Below are 21,067 nucleotides of genomic sequence, written 5' to 3'. Positions count from 1 at the left end.
AATCCCCATTAGCTGTTGCAAAAGCACCAGCTACTCTTCCTGGGGCCCACACCAACAAATGAAACATGACATAATACAGAAAAATAATAGACAAGAACAGAACTACAAATAAATAAATATAGAAATATACAAGCCTCTAGTTAAAAGTACTGCAATACAGGGAAAGGGTTCCATTTGAGACATAGATTCTGTGTCTATTTAAATGTTTTTGCTCAGAGGAACACTAAGTGGATTCATGCATCGCCCCATGCTACAATGACATGTTGGAATGTCCAAGTCATGTTATTAGCAGTCCCACTGGGAATAAAGCAATGTCCCATTTCACATCAGCAGCTTGAAGAAAGGCCTTTTATATGGCCATCAACCTCCGTGAGCTACAAAGGGAATTTATAGATAAATAAATTGTCCACATCCTGAAATGTTAAGCTCACTGATTCTAGCAACTCTTGCTTCCCAGGAGATGAACAGAGATGCCGGTGAACCAAGGCACACAATGTGGAATAAAAACATTCCCAAGCTGTACAACTCTGCCCTCCCTGCTTTTTTAGAGACAGTCCACTGTCATTTTGAGTGATAAGTCATGCATTTGTTTTTTAAACTATATCAAAGTCAACAAATCAACAGTAAAAGTCAACTTACTTTAACAAAATATATATATATATATATTGCCTCTTTTGTCCAGTCTTCAGGTAAACTTCCTTTCTTCCTCCAGTCCACAACTGGCCTTGTCTATCCCCAGTGTGTGGATGGGTATGCAGTCCAGGCTAGTGTGGTTAGGAATTGTCAACTGTTCCTCCCAAGGCTGCCTGAGGTGAGGGGGGAGGAGGCCTAAACAAATGTGCCTGTGTTCACCCTCGATGTTTGTATGCAGCCAACAACACCACACCACAGCCGGGCTCCTAGCCAAGGCTCTACCTCCCCTTCCACAAATGGCAAATGGCAGACAAAAAAAACACACAAGTTCCCGCTACAAATACACACCCACTCCTTGTACTTTATCATTTCCTCAGAGTGCAAGACCAACACAAAGGAGGGTGGTTGTGGGGCGTGGCGTGATGAGAGGCCCCCAGAAAGACTACGTTATGCCCCTGTGAATGGAGTAGGATAGGGTGGGTGCAGATGAAGGGTAGGGCAGGGTGGAGAGAGGGGTGTGTGTGTGCCCTGTGACTGAGCCTCAGTGCCCTGCGCCATTGTGCCATGTTTGCCCTGTGAGACTGGCAGCTGGGGCGAGGACAAGGCATTTTTGTCTGTTTTATTTTCCTATGAGGGCCCTGGGACAGGGAGGGTGTGCCGGTGATGAGGGCCCATTCGGCTGGCATTGAAATGTAAAGAGACTGTGTCAGTGACAGCTGAGGAGAGCAGGCCCTGTAATTAGCTGTGTGTGTACAGAGAGGATGTAGGATGGGCCGTTGCTTCCCCCTCTCCCCCACCCTTTGACATTCAGCGTCACTGATCATATTCTGAAAAACAGACAAACTGGCTATAGCAGACCTGGATTCAACTAGTGTTTGTTTTCTTTCAAATACTTTGAGCGTTTAATTGAGCCTATCTGAAATGCCAGGTACAGTAATACCATAATCAAGCAGTAAGGCATGAGGGGTGTGGTACAGTTGAAGTCGGAAGTTTACATACACTTAGGTTGGCGTCATTAAAACTTGTTTTTCAACCACTCCACAAATGTCTTGTTAACAAACTATAGTTTTGGCAAGTCGGTTAGGACATCTATTTTGTGCATGACAAGTCATTTTTCCAACAATTGTTTACAGACAGATTATTTCACTTATAATTCACTGTATCACAATTCCAGTGGGTCAGAAGTTTACATACACTAAGTTGACTGTGCCTTTACACAGCTTGGAAAATTCCATAAAATTATGTCATGGCGTTAGAAGCTTCTGATAGGCTAATTGACATCATTTGAGTCAATTGGAGGTGTGGCTGTGGATGTATTTCAAGGCCTACCTTCAATCTCAGTGCCTCTTAGCTTGACATCATGGGAAAATCAAAAGAAATCAGCCAAGACCTGATTGTACACCTCCATAAGTCTGGTTCATCCTTGGCAGCAATTTCCAAACGCCTGAAGGAACCACATTTATCTGTACAAACAATAGTATGCAAGTATAAACACCATGGGACCCCGCAGCCGTCATACCGGTCAGGAAGGAGACACAGTCTGTCTCCTAGAGATGAACGTACTTTGGTGCGAAAAGTGCAAATCAATCCCAGAACATCAGCAAAGGACCTTGTGAAGATGCTGGAGGAAACAGGTACAAAAGTATCTATATCCACAGTAAAACGAGTCCTATATCGACATAACCTGAAAGGCCGCTCAGCAAGGAAGAAGCCACTGCTCCAAAACCACCATAAAAAAGCCAGACTACGGTTTGCAACTGCACATGGGGACAAAGATCGTACTTTTTGGAGAAATTTCCTGATGGTTAATGAAAATAGAACTGTTTGGCCATAATGACCATCGTCATGTTTGGAGGAAAAAGGGGGATGCTTGCAAGCCGAAGAACACCATCCCAACCGTGAAGCACAGGGGTGGCAGCATCATGTTGTGGGGGTACTTTGCTGCAGGAGGGACTGGTGCACTTCACAAAATAGATGGCATCATGAGGGAGGAAAATTATGTGGATATATTAAAGCAACATCTCAAGACATCAGTCAGGAAGTTAAAGCTTGGTCGCAAATGGGTCTTCCAAATGGACAGTGACCCCAAGCATACTTCCAAAGTTGTGGCAAAATGGCTTAAGGACAACAAAGTCAAGGTATTTGAGTGGCCATCACAAAGCCCTGACCTCAATCCTATAGACAATTTGAGGCAGGACTGAAAAAGCGTGTGCGAGCAAGGAGGCCTACAAACCTGACTCAGTTACACCAGCTCTGTCAGGAGGAATGGGCCAAAATTCATCCAACTTATTGTGGGAAGCTTGTGGAAGGCTACCCAAAACGTTTGACCGAAGTTAAACAATTTGAAGGCAATGCTACCAAATACTAATTGAGTGTATGTAAACTTCTGACCCACTGGGAATGTGATGAAAGGAATAAAAGCTGAAATAAATCACTCTCTACTATTATTCTGACATTTCACATTCTTAAAATAAAGTGGTGATCCTAACTGACCTAAGGGAATTTTTACCGGATTAAATGTCAGGAATTGTGAAAAACTGAGTTTAAATGTATTTGGCTAAGGTATATGTAAACTTCGGACTTCAACTGTATATGGCCAATATACCATGGCTAAGGGCTGTTCTTAGGCACGACGCATCGCACAGCCTTTAGCCGTGGTATATTGCCCATATACCACAAACCCCCGAGGTGCCTTATTGCTATTATAACTGGTTATCAATATAATTAGAGCAGTAAAAATAAATGTTTGTCATACCCATGGTATACAGTCTGATATACCACAGCTGTCAGCCAATCAGCATTCAGGGCTCTAACCACCCAGTTTATAATATAACAATATATGCCATTAAGCAGACGCTTTTATCCAAAGCAACTTACAGTCATGCATACATACATTTTAAGTATAGGGTGCAGGTTTGCCCTACTCCTTTGCTTCCTTCGCACTGTGTTCGATGAAGTATAAGTGAAATAATCAAGTAATTGAAAGAAAATACATCCTATTTGACACAGGTTATATAGCTTACCCAGCCAGATATTCTAGTCTGCATGGGATTTCAGACAGAACTAGACTGAGAGAAGGGAGGACTTAAAACCATCAACCTCTGCAAAAGTCTGTGTGGGATTTCACACAGAACTAGAATTATACGACTGTTATAAATCTAAGGTTGTGAGAGCCAGGTGGTTGGGGCCTGGGGTGGCCCATATAGAGCTTGCAAGGCCTAGGGGAAACATTTGGAGGAGGAACACTGACAAACCATCCATGTGAGACACAGGTGTGATCAACCAACTGTGAATAACTCACCCCACCTCATTACACGCAGTAAATCACAGCGAACACTATTTGTTGTAACTCAATATTGCAAAGTGTTGAATTAATCCTCATGTAATGACAGCCTTGATTTGTTGATGCTGTAACAGAGGTGGTTCAGAACCGCACTGGTTAAATTAGTAACCTTGCCTGAGACTTGACAACTTGTGTTAGTTCCTCAAGCTAATGCCTAGGCTTTAGCTCAGCGGGCTAACACAGTCTTGTGTCAGCCAGCAGAGCCAAGTTTGAACCCCAGTCAGTCACACTGTCAACTTGTTCTGTTATAATTGGATAAGTAGATGTATTTGTCAGCAGCATGCAGACTCAGTGATATCTCAACCATGAACTATCCGGACCTCACACTCTGTTTTGCTCACTTTCTCCTCCTGAGTCCAAGACTCACTCTCTCTCACAACGGGACAGTGTTGTGCAGGGACTGGTTGGCCTCGGTGCAGTTACCTTGGTGATTAAGCTGCTCTTTCAGGCCCAGGACTGAATGTGCACCTCTTCTCTTTGTGACAAAGGATCAGGGTCTCAACCTGCACAAGGCTCTCACATCAAAACACATGAGAGTTCAGTTGGAGGTGAAGGGAGATGAGGGGGAGCCTAACCTGCTGGAAGACCCCACACAAGTCCTCTCCTGGGGCCCCATGTCCCACGGGAACCTGGAGAGGACAGGGTGCCTCAACCTGGGCTTCTGCCATCTCCATGGCTCCCTGCCGTTGGGCTCTTTGATGTCCAGGGATGTGTGGGATCTGGGGCAGCCCTGTCTGTGGAGCTGTCAACCAGAAAAGAGGCCTCCTCCTCGTCAGGTTACCCAGGAAAGAGTGAATCGTGGCTGGACACGTCGTGGCTACTGACAAGGTGGAAGCGTGGAGGGATGGATGGAAGCATCAAGGTCCCTCTGATCTGATGGGACATTGAAAGGCCGAGCTGATTACTCGCTATCCCACTAAGCCTCTGTTCTTCTCGCTGTGATACGGCCAGAAGAGACAAGGGCCACGATTGTTCTTTAATCCTGGGACTGATATGGTTGTGTCACAGAAGACTCCCGGGAATAGGGTTTGTGGAATATCTGTGCTACATTTACATCTGCGTTCTCTAGGATAAGTAGGACATCTTTGAAGTGAAGGCAAGAACTAGATAAATGTAATTGTTATTAAAAGCTGACCAATCAGTTAAACATAAGCAATCCTTCTTTCATCAGGGGAACATCTAATTCAAATAAATATAATATGATCTTTCATTTTCTTTCAAAACATGAGCACGGACAACATTAGACAATCAAATAAACTTCTCTTTGTTCTTTGTTATTCCTTCCTCATCTTAACTATTTCAAATATGTAATTGTTCACTGTTATCCTCTGAAAGGCTTTCAAAGTTAAAGGGCAAGTGACATCCATTTCTTTGCAGCTAGAGTAAGCGTGCCCCCATGTGACAAGATGAAGTGAAACAAAACAATCACAATACATTTGTTTTTTCAATCAAAATTATTATTTTGAGAATATTTGTTCCACAAATTGTAAAAATGTCAAATGAATAGAATTTTTTTTTGTAACCAAGAATGATTACTTAACATTTGTCAAGCGCTATAGTTGATAAGCTGATACACAATCAAAACACAAAACATATGAATATGCGACAAAGCACGTTAAGTAGTGGTTCTTCAGACTTAGTATCAAATGATAAGGAATATTTAGTGGTTACAGTTACATTTTTATGTAGTTACAGTATTATAATGAGCATTCGTGCAGCACTGCTGCCCTCTGATGGTATGATGGTGCTATTGGAAGTGGCCCCGGGGTGAAGTTTCCCTATAGGTACAGATCTAGGATCAGCTTCCCCTCTCCAATCCCAACCTAACCATAGGGGAATGCAAAACTGACAAGATCAGCATCTAGGTGAAACTTCACTCAACACCATTGGAGGAGCTGCAGGCTCCGTGGCTGCAGATTCCGTGGCTGCAGGTTCCAGAGTGATCACATATGTTCAGGGTGGTTCTGCAGACATGTGATAAACTCCTGCACAGCTTTTCCCTCAAAGCAGATCTGATACACAGAGGCAAACAACGGAAACCTACAAGACAAAACATTGCACTAAATCTCAATGCAGCAAGAAGTGGTTCCATTAGCAGCACTCACACATATGTTGAGGAGAGCTTCAGTTCAAACTTGCAGGTAATTTGATGAAAATGTATGTAGTGAATGAGTAGAGAAATATTGGAGGAACATTTTCAGGTCATTAAATGTATTAAAGGTAGGCTCAGCGATGCACGAAGTAAACAAAAAACGTCGGGCCAATTTCCGCAAGAGCGTTGAAGCACGAGGCTAAACTTCTTCACTATTTTGGTCCCATAGCCATCATGTTGTAGCAGCGTGAAGCGGACACGTGCACAGGCGCAGATACTCTGTGTGACTGTGTGAGAGCAAGCAAAGTCATAGCGCTGAGTCTCACTTTAAGGTGAAAGAGTTTGTACTCACTTGCTGACCATGTCTCTCTTCTTGAGAATTTTGAACACCTCAGCAGAGGTTTGTGGGCCTTGCAGCTTCTGGCCATTGAGCATCTCAGCCTCTAGCTCTTCAATAGACTGGAGAAGTATACAACATAGCTAGTTACTTTACTTAAAGCATGTATACACACACAAACATTTCATGGGTTTCTTGAAATGATGGATATTAATATCTTAACTGTTATCAACCAGACAAAACGGGTGGAAGTTGTACTGGTCACAGCAGCGTCACATCCTTGAGTCGTATTTGTCTAGATATGTCACCTTGGACGTCTTGGCGAAGGCCTCGGCCACCTTGCGGTTGCGCCCCCCGTAGCAGGTGGTGATCAGGTCGGCGACCCCACAGCTCTCCAGGAAGGTCACGGAGGACACCTGGCCCTTACAGAACAGCTTGGTGAAGGCAATCATCTCCATCAGCCCCAGCCGGATCACCGCAGCCTTGGTGTTGTCCCCAAAGCCCAGACCATCACAGAAGCCAGCGCCCACCGCTACAATATTCTGGGAAGGAGAGAGTGGGAAAGGAACCATAAGTGGTATGTGCAGTTCTCTACTCTTTTTCTAGCAATATTATGATTCATGGCTTGTAAAAAATGATTTGACAATGTGAGCAAATAAAACAGAGGTACAGTGCAACGAAACATAGGCCTTCTGTGTAAGTTACGTTAACGATGTAGCTATATGTAGCAAAAGTTGTTCTCTTTGAGTTGAAATGTAAATTGTACCTTGAGAGCCCCACAGAGTTCTACTGTGTCACTCTCTTGCACCACGGTGATCCTGAAGTTGGGAGTCTGCAGCAGCTCTTTAAAGATATGTCCGTTTGCTTCGTTCTTAGCTCCTGTTTAGGTAGTGATAGAAAGTCAAGGTACACATAAATGCATCAGTGGGAGTTGCAACACAAGTGAGGACACAAAACATTACAGCAATGTGATGATCTAAAATGATCTAAAAATGTCTTACCAATTGTGGTCTCACAGAACTTCTCATCAGCCACTTCGTTGGCAATGTTGGCCCCCATCAGGACGCTAACCTCAATTTCTAGTTTCTCACGGATGATGTCAGAGATGAGCTTCAAGCCCTTTGGGCCTTCATCGATGCCCTGAATAAGGACCAGGGCAGAAAATAGATCTTAAGCTGCCTTCAATCACTCATTTTGTAACATATAACCCTAGTTACCAGCATTTGGGTGGCTGCATTTTTTTGGGACTATGCTGCTGCTTCATAATGAGTGTAAAATCATAGCCATGATGATAAATTCATACAGCTGAGACTTTCCCTGAGTGATAAGAAGCCCGATATAAAGCCAGAGTAAAGTCACACTTAAAAATTGTATAGATTTTAGCGATGGTTTTTCTAAGTGAGAGCTGGTGTGAAAAATAGGTAAATGTCATTACTTTGATGAGGGATATCCCAATGGTTCCCTGTGTAATATGAGGTTTCATCTGATCACATAGCTTCCCAATGAACTGATGTGGAATGACAAAGATCAGTATGCTGGCTCCTTTCACCGCTTCTGTGATTTCTGGAACAGCAACCTGGTAAATTGGAGCGGGAAAAGATAGCATGATACATTGTACTATTCATGATGGATGTTACTGTGTAGTAGCATTTATCATGAATCTACATTACGCAGTGGAGGCTGCTGAGAGGAGGACTGCTCATATTAATGGCTGGAACGGAGTGAATGGAATGGAATCAAACACGTTGAGACCATGGGTTTGATGCCCTTCCATTTTTTCCGCTCCAGCCATTACCACGATCCCGTCCTCCCCAATCAAGGTGCCACCAACCTCCTATGATTACAAGATGTTATGTGATGTTATTTTGTTACATGGTCGGTTAAGGAATTGACATAAGGGGCGGCTGGATACAATAATACACACATTAAGTTTTGACACAGTGGAAAGCAAGGTATGTCAGACTGGTAGGCCATTCATCAAAGATGCCAACTACCTTTAGCATCTATTCATGAAGGTATATTCTGGCTGGGGGAGTTTTGTTAAGAGCCCCGTTGCTCATATAGCAGCGAGAAATAATTACCCAAAAACCTAAAGTCTTAATTCCTACACACCTTTATAGTATGTCTGGGAATTTCCAGGGACCTCACAATACCATATTATCACAATATTTAGGTGCCAATACAATATGTATTGCGATTCTCACATTTCTATGTATTGCGATTCGACACTGTGATTTTATTGCGATTCAATGTTCCAAACTGTTCACCATAGCTGCAGAGGGACAAGCAAGAACATGAGAAAACAAGTTTGGATCACTCATGGGAATAAAAGTGCTGAAAACAAATTGGCTCCCTATTTAAAAAGAAGATGGAGAACAAGCTATGAAGGAAAAGTACTGGAGTTTTGGTTTAGCTACAGACAACTAGCAAAAAAATCATATTGCGATATTTTCAAAACTGCATGATATATTGTAAAAAATAATATCCTGATATGCAACTGATATTGATCCCATATATGATATTGATCCCATACTGCGCATACACACAGCCCTATGGTTCTGTGCAAACCTGATACAGTAAGTGTTATATTTTATAGATTATTTCTCGCTGATATGAAAGATAATTCCATGTTTCAATTCCATGTTTCAAAAACCGCATTGCAAGCAATGATTATTGCCGTTTTCTAAACTTTAAAACAAAGAGATGGGATTGTAGTTTACACGGGCCCACCGGTAAACGGTGCTTACAGCCGAGAACCCTTGGGATAAGGCAGAATGCCTTGGGTTCTTGAGAACAACCCAGAAGGATATGTTGTTAGCTCTGTATAGGTCAAACTTCACTCATCTTATCCGTGTGTGTCCTTTTACACAACCACAAAGCATGTCCGGAGATAGGAGATGATGTTAAATCCAGATGTATTGCCCAACTCAGTGATTTGTAATCTTGAGGAAAAAAATCTCATATTAAACAAAACACAATACCAACCACATTTTTGGGAAGCTTGTGACCCGGTAGGTATTTGACGTTCTCATGCTCCGTGTTGATGATTTCTGTTAACTTTTTGCCATCGATCATCTCTTCAAACACCCACATGTTGACAATGGGGTCAAACCTGTTGGATCCCTTTGCATTGTGACCGACGATTTTGGCTATCGCAGAGCCCCTAGGAGATGATGAAAACAGATTGGACGCAAATGAAATAACACCATTCATATTTTCAAAATCCCAGTCGCAAAATGAACATGCTAAATATATCCTGGGGGGGTACCATAACCAGATTATAACAGTACACGGAATGGCTTGAATGTAAATCAAACTTCTGTTTGATATTCTATGAAACTACACGCAAGTTGTATATTTTGCCTAATATCAGCACTTAGTTGGCTACATTATGAATCAATCAGTGGAATTAATGATGATACAATGTTGTCAAATGCAGGCACATGCAAATAGAGAAAGCGCATAAATATACCAGTTTCCAGATCCAACGATGCACACTTTCTTAGCAGGCATTTTTAAGGTGGAGTAGCAGGCACGATTCCTTTAACGGTGTTAACAGATCAGTAAAATGCCGTGTTTATAACCATAATTTCCTTATACGCCATAGTCGTGTGGTCAGCACATTCTTTTTTTTATCTCACCGCCCTTTTTTTTTAACCTGTTTATAAAAGAAGGGAAAGGTTTGTACATGTTAGATGACAGTAGGGTTATGCTGGGTGTGCCACCACGACGAACCTGTCATGACAAGTATGGAGAGGCATTAACGCATGGAGAAAGTCCTATAGTTTTCTCGATTTGCAGAGCTCGGAGGAGAAACAAAATTCTCACTGTCTGTCATGCAACATGACTGGAATATATGCTGGCGGTAGCTCGAGGGGGTATGTGCAGGATATATTTGAAGATAGCATTTGTAGAATTTCGACAAACTTTGTATGGTAAAATATTCCCTTTTTTGGCCAATGCGGAAGTCCTTTCATGGCATTGAATCACATGACTTCAGTACCGGGCGCGTCATCGAGAAGCCCGTTAGCAGCGATTTGGATCATGTAAACACCAAGCTAACAACCTAGCACGCCACTGTTTGTATAAGAATATGTTGTGATGGATTACTTAATCCGTCGTTTAACCAGAGTTTTCCCATGAACGATAGTTATGTGTTTTGATAAGCCATAAACAGAAGAAATCCATCTGTGAGCAAGGCCTTCAAGTTAGCAAATCAGACTAGCGATTGATGTGTGGCTAGCTCTCAAGCTAGCTAGCCAGCTAGCTAGCGTTTCTGGCAAGGTTTGTAGCTTGTTTGCTAGCTATAACGTTGGCTATGACTATGCAAGGTGAAACCGCCACGGCAATACGAATATCGGACAGTGAAGGGAAACTGGATGTCTTTCCCCAGAAAGGGACGCCTGGTAGTTCTGGGAGAGGGAGTTCTAAAGGCTGGCAGTACAGGTATGATGACTGTCTAGCTAGCTAGGCTAATTCTCTGGTTTAGCCATATCTGGCTAACCAATCGTGCTAACCTAGTTAGCTGCAGTGATGTGTTTGGCTAATAGGCAGTGCAACACACATCTTCAGTTGGTAACTATAATTAGCAAGCCCTTGGTCAAATGTTAGCTGGCTGGCCAGCTATGGTTTCTAGCTTTTCTAGCTGAGCTTACTGACTTAGCTATTAGTTAACAGGCTAGCCAGAGTTGAATCAGAGGTTCATTGGAGTTGAACTTTGCCAACCCACTGCTGTTATTGTAGCATAACTAGCTTTTTTGCTAACTGTCAATCATTCTCAATCTCTGCTCTGTTCAGTGACCACATGGAAAATATTGATGGTTACCTGATGAAATACACCAACCTGGTAACAGGATGGCAATATAGGTGAGTGGGCAGCCCAGGTTGAAGAACATTGATTAAACTGTGCTATGTGCATTTAGTTAAAGTATTTACAATATGATCAAATCAACTACACGTACTATTGAATTGATTCAATGTTTTGCCAACAAGCATCTTGAGCTCAAGGGCATTGGGCCAGTAACCAAAAGGTCACTAGTTTGAATCCCTGAGCTGACTAGATGAAAAATCTGTATATGCCCTTGAGCAAGGCACTCAACCCAATTTTCTCATGTAAGTCGCTCTGTATAAGAGCGTCTGCTAAATTACTCAAATGTAAATCTTTTGATTGAACGTTCTGCTCTTCATGCAGGTTCTTTGTCCTCAACAATGAGGCAGGGTTGTTGGAGTACTTTGTCAATGAGCAGTCCAGGCCCCAGAAACCTCGCGGGACACTCCCCTTGGCAGGGGCGGTCATATCCCCCAGCGACGAGGACTCACACACCTTCACGGTCAATGCCATAAGTGGGGAACAATACAAGCTCAGAGGTAAAACACACACTATTGTCTGTCTCTCACACTCACCAATCAAAACAGCTAAAACAACTCCTACAAGAGTGTCATGCTGTATGAGTTGTCTATTACAGGACATGTATGGTTTGCATTTCAGCACAATCTTATTATATCCTCAATGCATCAGTCAGTTGTTAGACAGGCAAGATGCACATATAGTCACTGTCAGACTATTGGACCAAGACTTTAGGAAGTGGAGACAGCATGTAAAACGTTATCCTCGGTCGGAGAGGGATAACGTTGTCGTTATTGATCCATGCAGAGATTCACTCGGCTGCACTGTAATGAGCTCTCACTGTTCAGGCAACAAACTAAAGAAAACTGGCAGAAACAGGAATGCACTAACTGAACATATCCAATAGGAAACTAATTTTCAGTTGCAAAACATTTTGCAACGGTGTGCACTAATGAATGTGACCCTGTGGTGGTGTGTCTCCCAGCCACGGATGCCAAAGAGAGACAGCACTGGGTGAGCCGGCTGCAGATCTGCACGCAGCACCACACTGAGGCCATGGGGAAGGTAAAGGCAAGGGCTTTTCATCTGACACACACCCACTTTCGCAGAAGCATATACCTGCATATATACACACAGTTGCATGCGTACACAGACAGGCACACGCACTCCCCATCACAAGCTCTTTCTCACTCACAACAATGTTTTCCCTTGATCCAAACACTCTACTAGCTCGTTTTGTTATGCAATCCCATTGATCGTGTCCATGGTTGCCTGTAACATGAGCGTCATAACAGAAGTGCAGAGGGGATGTCTTGTATATAGATTAGGGGTAGTAGTGTTTTTGCTTGATAATGATAACACAATGATGGGGGAACTTGAGTTACTATTCAGTTAGCTTAGTTAGATGCCAGCCTTTGAGTGTAGTGTTGTAATGAGCCAAAGACACGCCTGGCTGCATCATATGTACACTTTCTATTGAAATACTGATAAGACAGAATGTGACAAACCACAAGAATGATGCTAACTCTATTCTTGGATAAATTGTGGCGTAACCATAACAACTTGATTCAGTACTTCACATTATTGGCCTTAATTCGTCTCGCATCTTGAGCACTTGAGTTGAAGACAATCAACATTTACATTGCACATTGACATGACACCATAAGGTCACACAAATAGTCACAAACAAGATGGCTCCATAGGTTCAACTTCCCCTAGGTACATATCTAGGATCCTCTTCCCCTCCCACAATCCTAACTGTAACTAATAGAGAGAGGACTCATCATTGATGTAACTTGTTTTAACATGGACATTTTCATTGAGGGCTTCCACCATTTTGAAAGTAGTCAACTGGTAGGGATTCCTATAAGTTGGGTGCAATCAGCTGAAGAAGACAATGGACTAAGCTTAATGTCACTGCCCATGCTGTCACACACACTATAATGGCACATATACAAAGATGAGTCCTCTATCTCTATGCTGTAACCATTAGTGGGGGAAATGCTAAACTGACCCAATATCAGCGTCTAGGGGTAACTTTACTTACATTCCACAAGCTCCAATGATCAAAATATACTTTTCCCAACATCCTATCACAGATGAGATGCACTGTATGAAAGATTTGTTCTGTCTTTGTCCAGAGTAACCCTCCGCCCAAGTCTCGCAGCTACTCCATGGCGTCTCAGGGGAGCGCCAGCTCGCCCCTGTCCCAGCGCAGGCCTAGCCAGAACCAGAACGCTGCCTCCTTCTTCAGCATGACTCAGCTCCACAAGGGCTCCTCGCTGTACTCCTCCAAGAGGTCCCTGCTGCCCGACCATCTGCTTGACGCCAGAGAGGTAGGCTGGGGATAGGGACGGTAGCTATTACCTCATGAACCAAAATAGAACTGGGGTTTAGCATAGCTCGAAGTTTTTTTCTCCGTGTTTTGTATTTATTTTCCAGCAATGTTTTTTTTAATAACTTTGCGTCTCAACAGGAATAGCCGGTGGTAAAGAGAAGAATATCGCTTCTGCCTTATTTGAAATATATTTTGTCTTAGAGGGTATTCTTAGTCTTTTTACCCAGCTTTTTTGTCATTTTATGAAGACCTTTCATCTAGGACTAGGTTACAGGGACTTCTTGTTTTAATCTAATGACTGATACGGTAAGCACATTTTTACATCTGTATCAACTCAATCCTCCGGTTCCTTCCTCTCTTCTTACTCCCAGATGATGACCCAGGCCCAGGGCCTGCACCGAGACCTGATCCAGACCATCGAGGGCCTGCCCCCGGCCGCGGGCCCCCTCTCCCCGCTGAACCAGGACCTGCTGATGCTCAAGGCCACCTCCATGGCCACCATGAACTGCCTCAACGATTGCCTGCACATCCTGCAGCTGCAGCAGGTGGCCCGCCAGAGGATCTCCCTGGGAGGTGAGGGTGACCGCTGGGGGCCTGGAGGGGAGGGGGAGTAGGTCACTACTGGTGACAGTAATGAGTGTTCATTTATGGATGAACTCCAATGAAAAGAAGGGTATCTGTGTGCATGCACTGTTAGTTTTACATCTTTCTTGCCAGGCTTTCTCAGATTTGCCTTCCAGATGCCGGTTAATTTACCACTGACGAGAGCAAGGTAGAAACTGTTTCACTTACCTTTTCTTTGACCCATTTCTCAAAGTTAGCCATGGAAGTCTACATGGATTAAAGGTGTTTTGTTTCCAAGAATGGTTTTAGTCGTGTTTAGTTTGTATGCGACATGTGCTAGACACCCATCGTGCGCTTGCACAATTCTACCTCACAAATCATGGAATTGCACATGTAGACACTCCCAGTCCAGATGTACTCCGAAAGCCGACAGTGGAATTATTTTCCATAATTGATGAAGGAGCGGTACTTATTCTTACCGGCTGTCTAGGGTGGTAACCAGATCTCTCATTGGGTAACTGAGTAATAACAGCTCTCCCAATGAACCGCCTTTCTTCCTTTTTGCTCACACAGCACCATACTGACAGCCAAGAGACTTACCAAAAGTAGTATGGCTGCTACGATCTCAGGCATTTCTTTTGACAGAGCCAACCAGACATTGTGGAAATGGGGAAAATCCGTCACAAGTTCCCAGTTTGACGTAGGAGATCGTAAGATCTTGTTACCTGGCATCCATATTTCATTAGGCCCACGAACAGGACGGAACCTGGGGACGAGCCAATCAGGAAAAGTTGTCAAGGATTGTGTGGGCCGTGCTAATTTGAATGGGCGTCGCCTCCCACCCAAACACCCATAGAAATACCCTATGTGGCGCTAATGCTAACCCACCAATCAGGCAAGGATGTTTCCTGTTGGCGGGGCATGAAACGTATCTCGATACTCACCGGGGATCGGGTTAACGTCTCCATTCTGTGGTCCTGGGGAACTGTCAGAGGAATGAGCCAGCCAGCCACCCCATCTAGCCAGCCTGGGTGTTTTTTGAATGGTCACTGCATACAACCTAGTTGTTTTGGTCCGGTAGTTTCAAGGGGCCTCGTAGTGTAGCCTTGTAGCCTAGCATGAGTACCTCTGAGCTGAAGGCCGCTGCGGCCACCGCTGTGTCAATTGTTACAGGGCCCACCATCGAGTGGCTGGAACCCAAGCTGCCGGACATCCTGAAGAACGGCGGGCCCTTGGACAGCTTCAGCACCGAGGGAGGGCTGCTGGAGGGCGGCCTCCTGGAGCTGAGTGCCTCGGAGCCCTGCAGTTTCTCTGGGGTATGGACATGGAACATTACGAGACCCAAAAGGGCTTTTCACACTATCGAGCCAAACTGTACTGACCTGAGGCTGTATAGGGCGACGTGAAAAGTGATATAGGTGTATCTCTTTGGACAGGACAGTTTGACTTCAGTACTTTTCATTTAATAATTAAATAAATATCAATGTTTCTAATGATCAGGAGGATGGTAAAGTAAATATAACTAAATAAAGGCCTTTTATTTTCAATCATGGCTTTTTATTGTTGGTTCTTCAGCTTGACTGTTTTTCAAGATGCAAGCCACAACTTTTGTTGTTCTCAAAGTAAATATTGTATCCCCTGCCAGGAGGAGATTGACGGGGAGGACGAGGTAGAGGACGCCTTCACGGAAAAGGAGGAGGAACTGGTGGCGGTGGAGGAGGAGCGCAGTGTCGTTCTACACCTGCTCTCGCAGCTCAAGCTGGGCATGGACCTCACGCGGGTAGGTCGAGTTCCACAAAGCTGCCCCACCCCCCGGACACAGCCTGAAACATACGTCGGGCTGGACCAAGGCCCAGCTAGACAGACCATAGTGGTGCCTTGTTTCCCGTCCTCTGATTGGCTAATGTAAAGGACTGCATTACTGGAGTTTAGAAATGCCTCGGTTTGTCGTTTCGTTCTTCTTGTTGACTTCATCGTGGAGCTGGGTGACGAATTGATACAATAACAATAAATAGAATGATACGTTTTAAAGTTAATGTGCACCAGTTTTTATTGGTATTATCTTTTATACTAATACTACTAGTGTGATAGTTTTAGCCATCAGTTTTCCCATTAACAATCCTCCAAACTTATTTTGTTTCAAACTTCATTTCTCTAGTATAGGTTACAAAATTCCTGCGCTAAGTGATCGGTGTTGATTTTCGGTTATCGTCCCAGCTCTACTTCAGTGAAATTCAGTTTCCCGTGGTTAGCAGCAGCTAGTGTAGGCTCAAAGCCTGTTGGGTGTCTGGTGGTGGTTAGTCAAGTCATAAAAAGATGTGTTCTCAATGACCTCAAATTGAACCTTTCTTTAAAATCATCTTTACCTCATAGCTACATGTCATTGTAGATCACACACTAGGTTATTGAACAGTTGTCAATGACCCACCTTCTTTATTTAAGGTCATAAATAGTTCTGTCTCCTCAGGTGGTGCTGCCCACCTTCATCCTGGAGAAGCGCTCCTTGCTAGAGATGTACGCTGACTTCATGTCCCACCCGGACCTGTTCGTAGCCATCACAGACGGCCAAGGGCCCGAGGAGCGCATGGTGCGCTTCGTCGAGTACTACCTCACCTCCTTCCACGAAGGCCGCAAGGGCGCAATCGCCAAGAAGCCCTACAACCCCATCATCGGTGAGAGCTTCCACTGCTCCTGGAAGGTGCCCAGGTTAGGGGAACCCGCCAAGGATGCCCCCTCGCTCCCCTCTCCTCCCCAGGGAAGCCCCACCACCGAGGGGGAGGACGGCAGTTACCAGTTGCGCTTCGTGGCTGAGCAGGTGTCCCACCACCCACCCGTGTCGGGCTTCTATGCCGAGTGCCCCGAGAGGCGGATGTGCGTCAACACCCACGTGTGGACCAAGAGCAAGTTCATGGGCATGTCTATCGGGGTGTCCATGATCGGGGAAGGTAAGGCCGGCCAGAGACGGGGTATCGGTTATTGCACCGTCTGTGCAGAACGGTTTGAAATGGAGAGACTCGGTAAGGGATTAGGCCTAGAGTGGACATTTCTTCCATACTAGTTACTGACAGGAAGTTATTATTGTTGAGTCTTTCGGCTAAAAATGGCCTGTAATATGCTTCTGTCTAATGCTAACAGGATATAAAGTATAAACCATCTTGTAACCTGTATGTGTAGGCTGCCTGTACCTGCTGGAGCATGACGAGGAGTACATGTTCACGCTGCCCTGTGCCTACGCCCGCTCCATCCTTACCGTGCCCTGGGTGGAATTGGGGGGAAAGGTAAATGTGAACTGCACCAAGTCGGGATACTCCGCAGTCATCACCTTCCAGACCAAGCCCTTCTATGGAGGCAAACTGCACAAGTGAGTGCCCCTCACAGAGCGTGCGCGCACACACACACACCTGCAGAGGAATTTCTAATGCTGTCATTAAATTGTTGCATTGGCTTTTGGTTAGGTTTATGACCCTGTGCCATTACAGCTTCATATAGTTATTTCCATGTTACTGTGTTTTTAGATTTAAACTATTTAATTTTTATGGATCCTAGTACTCCCTGGAACACTGACTGTTGAGTAGTGGATTATCCTGGCTAAAGAAAGATTAATTGATATTGAGTTAATGTGTTTGAATAATTTACAAAAGCCACAACTCTTTGGATTGAAGTGACCTCAAATTGTTTGCGTGGAGAGGCTGTGATTGGTTGATATCGTTGGCCATGTGTCCTTCTGCTCTCGTGGCGCCTCATGCAGGGTGACGGCGGAGGTAAAGCACAACGCCACCAACGCCGTGGTGTGCCGCGTGCAGGGCGAATGGAACGGCGTGCTCGAGTTCAGCTACCAGAACGGCGACACGCGCATGGTGGACGTCACCAAGCTGCCCGTCACCAAGAAGCGGGTGCGCCCCAACGACAAGCAAGGACCAACTGAATCAAGGTTAGACAAAAAAAGGGAATTCATATTTGCATTAATATGCTCAGATTTGTTTTCAATGCTTTCAGGTGAGGTTGTGGCATAGGACTGTAGAATAAAATAAGATTTTTAGTTAATTCTGTCGCCTCTGTATTGTTGATTTATTGTGCCTTGCCCCATTAATAGTCATGATACAAATAGATCACTCAGTTTTTTTTTTTTAGGCGCCTGTGGCAGCACGTGACTGAGTCGCTGCGTCAGAAGGACATTGAGAAGGCCACGGAGTACAAGAGGATCCTGGAGGAGAGACAGAGGACCGAGGAGAGACACCGCACTGAGACCGAGACCCCATGGAGGACCAGATATTTTGAGAGCGAGGTACGTAGGACATCATCTTGACAAACCTCTTCATATTTAGCGTGCTTGCTTCAGCAAGACCTGGGGGAGCTTTGGACAGACATGCTTTTGTACAGCTGAAGCAAGCACACACACTTTCTTCAGGAAACGTTCTATTATTATTGTTTCGTTAAGCGGTCAGACATTTTGACACCCACATTTCCGAGAAGAATGCAAGGATAATGAACACATGATATCTAATGAGGCATTTACAGTTTATATTCGGGAATAAATGGATTTTAATATGGATATTTATAATGGATTCTCTTCTGTCAGACATTTATAGGATGAAATGACAATTGAGTAGCAGGAAATCTCACAGATTGTACTTTATTTTTTGTTGTTGTCATGTTTTCTATTGTCTTCTCTCTGTGCTAGGGCGAAGGCTGGATGTATCACAAACCACTGTGGAAAACACCCACTCTGAAAACTTAGTCCTACCGGTCAGCGAGATCCTATCATCGAGAACGGGTGTAGCCACGAGACTGACGCTCTCTTTTGGTTTGTGTGTGGGGTTATTTCCTAAATGGTCGAGGTAAAGAGCGACCTCCACTTACATGCATACGGCTGCAAAAGTATTGGGGAAGCCCTGTAACGTGACGACAGGCTATATAGTTTCATCTCACGCTCGCTGTACAGGCTTTTGTACTGATGATCACGTTTTGTATAATCGACTCTGAATGAGGACATTTCTCCTTGCACAGATAAAAGGTACTCCATTTACGCCGCCTTAACAATCGTATGACGACGCGCTGGTTTGGGTTGTTTAAAGTGTTCAGGAATCACGATTCAGCAGAGGGAGGTTTGTTTTTTGTTTTACAGTGACGTCGCACACGAGACCGAGAATCGAAGTGCATCTTCAAAGTACACGATTGACGTTTCGACGGTGTGAACTGGATAGCCATACTTTGGGACATGTTCATTAGAGCATGTGACAGAATGTTTTAAAACACATTACAATGGAAAATGAGTTCTTATTGGATAAGTGCATACAGTCCCTCCGTGTCAGTGAGTTTTCTTCCGTTTGGTGCCTAATGACACAGCGTGGATAAGACGCACACAACCTGTCACTACAATGAACAAGTTTAAAATGGGGACAATGTTCCTGAATTCATACTGTAGGAAATGAATGACATTACTCCTTTGGTTTTGCTCCGACGTCTCTATTTGGATGATTCCATCGTTCAGAATGATTGACAAGGCTTGGCATGATACAGATAGTATTTGAATGATTTAGACCCCCAAAGTGAATGCATTTGTTGATATGAGATGTATGATAAAGTAACAATCATTCCTTTCGCAGTCCCAAAGGGATATAGTCCTCCTTCCTTGAGGAATTTTGGAAAATGGAACACATGATGAGCATTCTTTTTTTTGGGCGGGGGGGTACTGCAAGTATTATACTCTGGTTACTATGTCTGAATTCCACAATTTAATGTTTTGTTATTAAAGCTTTTAACCAAATGCATTTGTTTTCATATGCAAACAAATGTTTTACTTATTTTTCTGTTTAAGAATGAATGTTAATCTCCTGGATTTCTCAGTCAGTCTGTTCTGATTTTGAGAACAGAATAACTAATATCTAATATTTGTTGGTTTTGAATGTGATTGCGCCCATGTGGTGTTTCTTTTCAAATGCTACGGTTCTCAAATTTTCATTCCCCTCCCCAAATGTATGTGAAATACACAGCAGAAGTGGAGTCATGAACACTAATGCAGTCAATATCAGCCTGGAAAGGTTCCCCCAACCCTTTTTTTTGATAGGTAGAATGCAAAGAGAAGACCTGCATGTGATTTTAACTCTGCATTGATAAGCTACTCTCTCCACGTCATGGTGCCTTAAGAGATTGCTTATGTGCTTCTTCCAGTCCAAGATTATAGCACCCCCCCCCCCCCCAGGGCTGGATTACTGCATTTGGAAGTCAGCTAATTTATAGCAGTTTCATACTGCTATTCTACACATTTTGGCATGAGCCTGAGAACATTTTGCTGTTTTTAAAGCTCATTTTGGGCAATTATACATATATCTGGGGGCCCCTGACTTCCAAGGGGAAGCAACCCGTTGAGGTCGGGGACCCCGGGGCATATGCCCTGCGTGCCAGTTCTGTAATCCAGCCCTGTTTGTTTCCCCGTCACCGCTATGAATGATGCAATGGTATGTAAATATTGATTAGTTTTGGGGTATTTGTTGTGTTCTTTCCTGTTTTGAAGAAAGACCTATTAGTAGCACAGACCCCTGAATGGTGTTATTCACGTTGACTTGGTGGTTTGGAATATTACTCGTTTGTCTTGCTGACCTGTGAAATGCACTGACATTGAAGGAAACATGACTCTCCTTGTAGACTAAGATATGTGTGGTAATGACTGATTTAAATAAATTGCCTATCAATTGAGTATCGTGTTAACTCTTTCGCCAAAAAATAACTGCTCATACAAGAGTAATATTTGGTAACCCGATACATTTTCCTTATTGATCGTGTATTACTTACATCATGGAACGGCTCAGTATTTTAAAGTGGATTCCTTGCTGACAACGGGTGCATCTCAATACTCTTCAAATGGGTGTGTAGTGAGCCACAATCAATACAGAGAAGCTAACTTTCTTTACCTT

General features: G+C 43.9%; 2 protein-coding genes across 3 annotated transcripts; one reads left to right on the top strand and one right to left on the bottom strand.

Annotated features, from left to right (window-relative positions):
• Positions 1-5,411: 5,411 nt before the first annotated feature.
• LOC106575257 (glycerol-3-phosphate dehydrogenase [NAD(+)], cytoplasmic) lies at positions 5,412-10,112 on the bottom strand. The gene is made up of 8 exons (XM_014151654.3): positions 9,878-10,112; positions 9,391-9,568; positions 7,841-7,981; positions 7,407-7,545; positions 7,172-7,284; positions 6,714-6,947; positions 6,421-6,527; positions 5,412-6,016 (listed from the first exon to the last, which is right to left on the bottom strand). Exons 1-8 carry the CDS (start codon positions 9,916-9,918, stop codon positions 5,920-5,922), a joined length of 1,050 nt encoding a protein of 349 aa, XP_014007129.1. The 5' UTR covers positions 9,919-10,112; the 3' UTR covers positions 5,412-5,919.
• On the top strand, positions 10,082-20,850 carry LOC106575256 (oxysterol-binding protein-related protein 11). Of its 2 annotated transcripts, none has more exons than XM_014151653.3 (13): positions 10,082-10,283; positions 11,203-11,271; positions 11,597-11,772; positions 12,237-12,316; positions 13,393-13,587; positions 13,961-14,162; positions 15,327-15,469; positions 15,799-15,933; positions 16,621-17,098; positions 17,328-17,514; positions 17,902-18,084; positions 18,285-18,438; positions 18,835-20,850. In XM_014151653.3, exons 1-13 carry the CDS (start codon positions 10,249-10,251, stop codon positions 18,889-18,891), a joined length of 2,094 nt encoding a protein of 697 aa, XP_014007128.3. In that variant the 5' UTR covers positions 10,082-10,248; the 3' UTR covers positions 18,892-20,850. The 2 variants fall into 2 exon arrangements, with proteins under 2 accessions (XP_014007128.3, XP_014007127.3); XM_014151652.3 differs by lacking the exon at positions 10,082-10,283 and adding an exon at positions 10,371-10,851.
• The last annotated feature ends 217 nt before the right edge of the window (positions 20,851-21,067 follow it).

The sequence above is a fragment of the Salmo salar genome, chromosome 17 (assembly GCF_965601325.2).
Source record: "Salmo salar chromosome 17, fSalSal1, whole genome shotgun sequence".
Taxonomy (NCBI): Eukaryota; Metazoa; Chordata; class Actinopteri; order Salmoniformes; family Salmonidae; genus Salmo; species Salmo salar.
Note: the sequence above shows the minus strand (reverse complement) of the source record. Positions and strands in the feature narration are given on the sequence as shown.

What these genes read in the sequence shown, in the direction of transcription:
- LOC106575256 (XM_014151652.3), top strand. Translation starts at nt 10,724, where the DNA reads ATGACTATGCAAGGTGAAACCGCCACGGCAATACGAATATCGGACAGT. An exon ending in GGAACAATACAAGCTCAGAG is followed by an intron (nt 11,773 to 12,236) that starts GTAAAACACACA and finishes TGTGTCTCCCAG; the next exon opens with CCACGGATGCCAAAGAGAGA. An exon ending in TATGGAGGCAAACTGCACAA is followed by an intron (nt 17,515 to 17,901) that starts GTGAGTGCCCCT and finishes CGCCTCATGCAG; the next exon opens with GGTGACGGCGGAGGTAAAGC.
- LOC106575257 (XM_014151654.3), bottom strand. Translation starts at nt 9,918, where the DNA reads ATGCCTGCTAAGAAAGTGTGCATCGTTGGATCTGGAAACTG. An exon ending in ACAAGCTTCCCAAAAATGTG is followed by an intron (nt 7,982 to 9,390) that starts GTTGGTATTGTG and finishes CCAATTTACCAG; the next exon opens with GTTGCTGTTCCAGAAATCAC. An exon ending in AAGAGAGACATGGTCAGCAA is followed by an intron (nt 6,017 to 6,420) that starts GTGAGTACAAAC and finishes TTTGTCTTGTAG; the next exon opens with GTTTCCGTTGTTTGCCTCTG.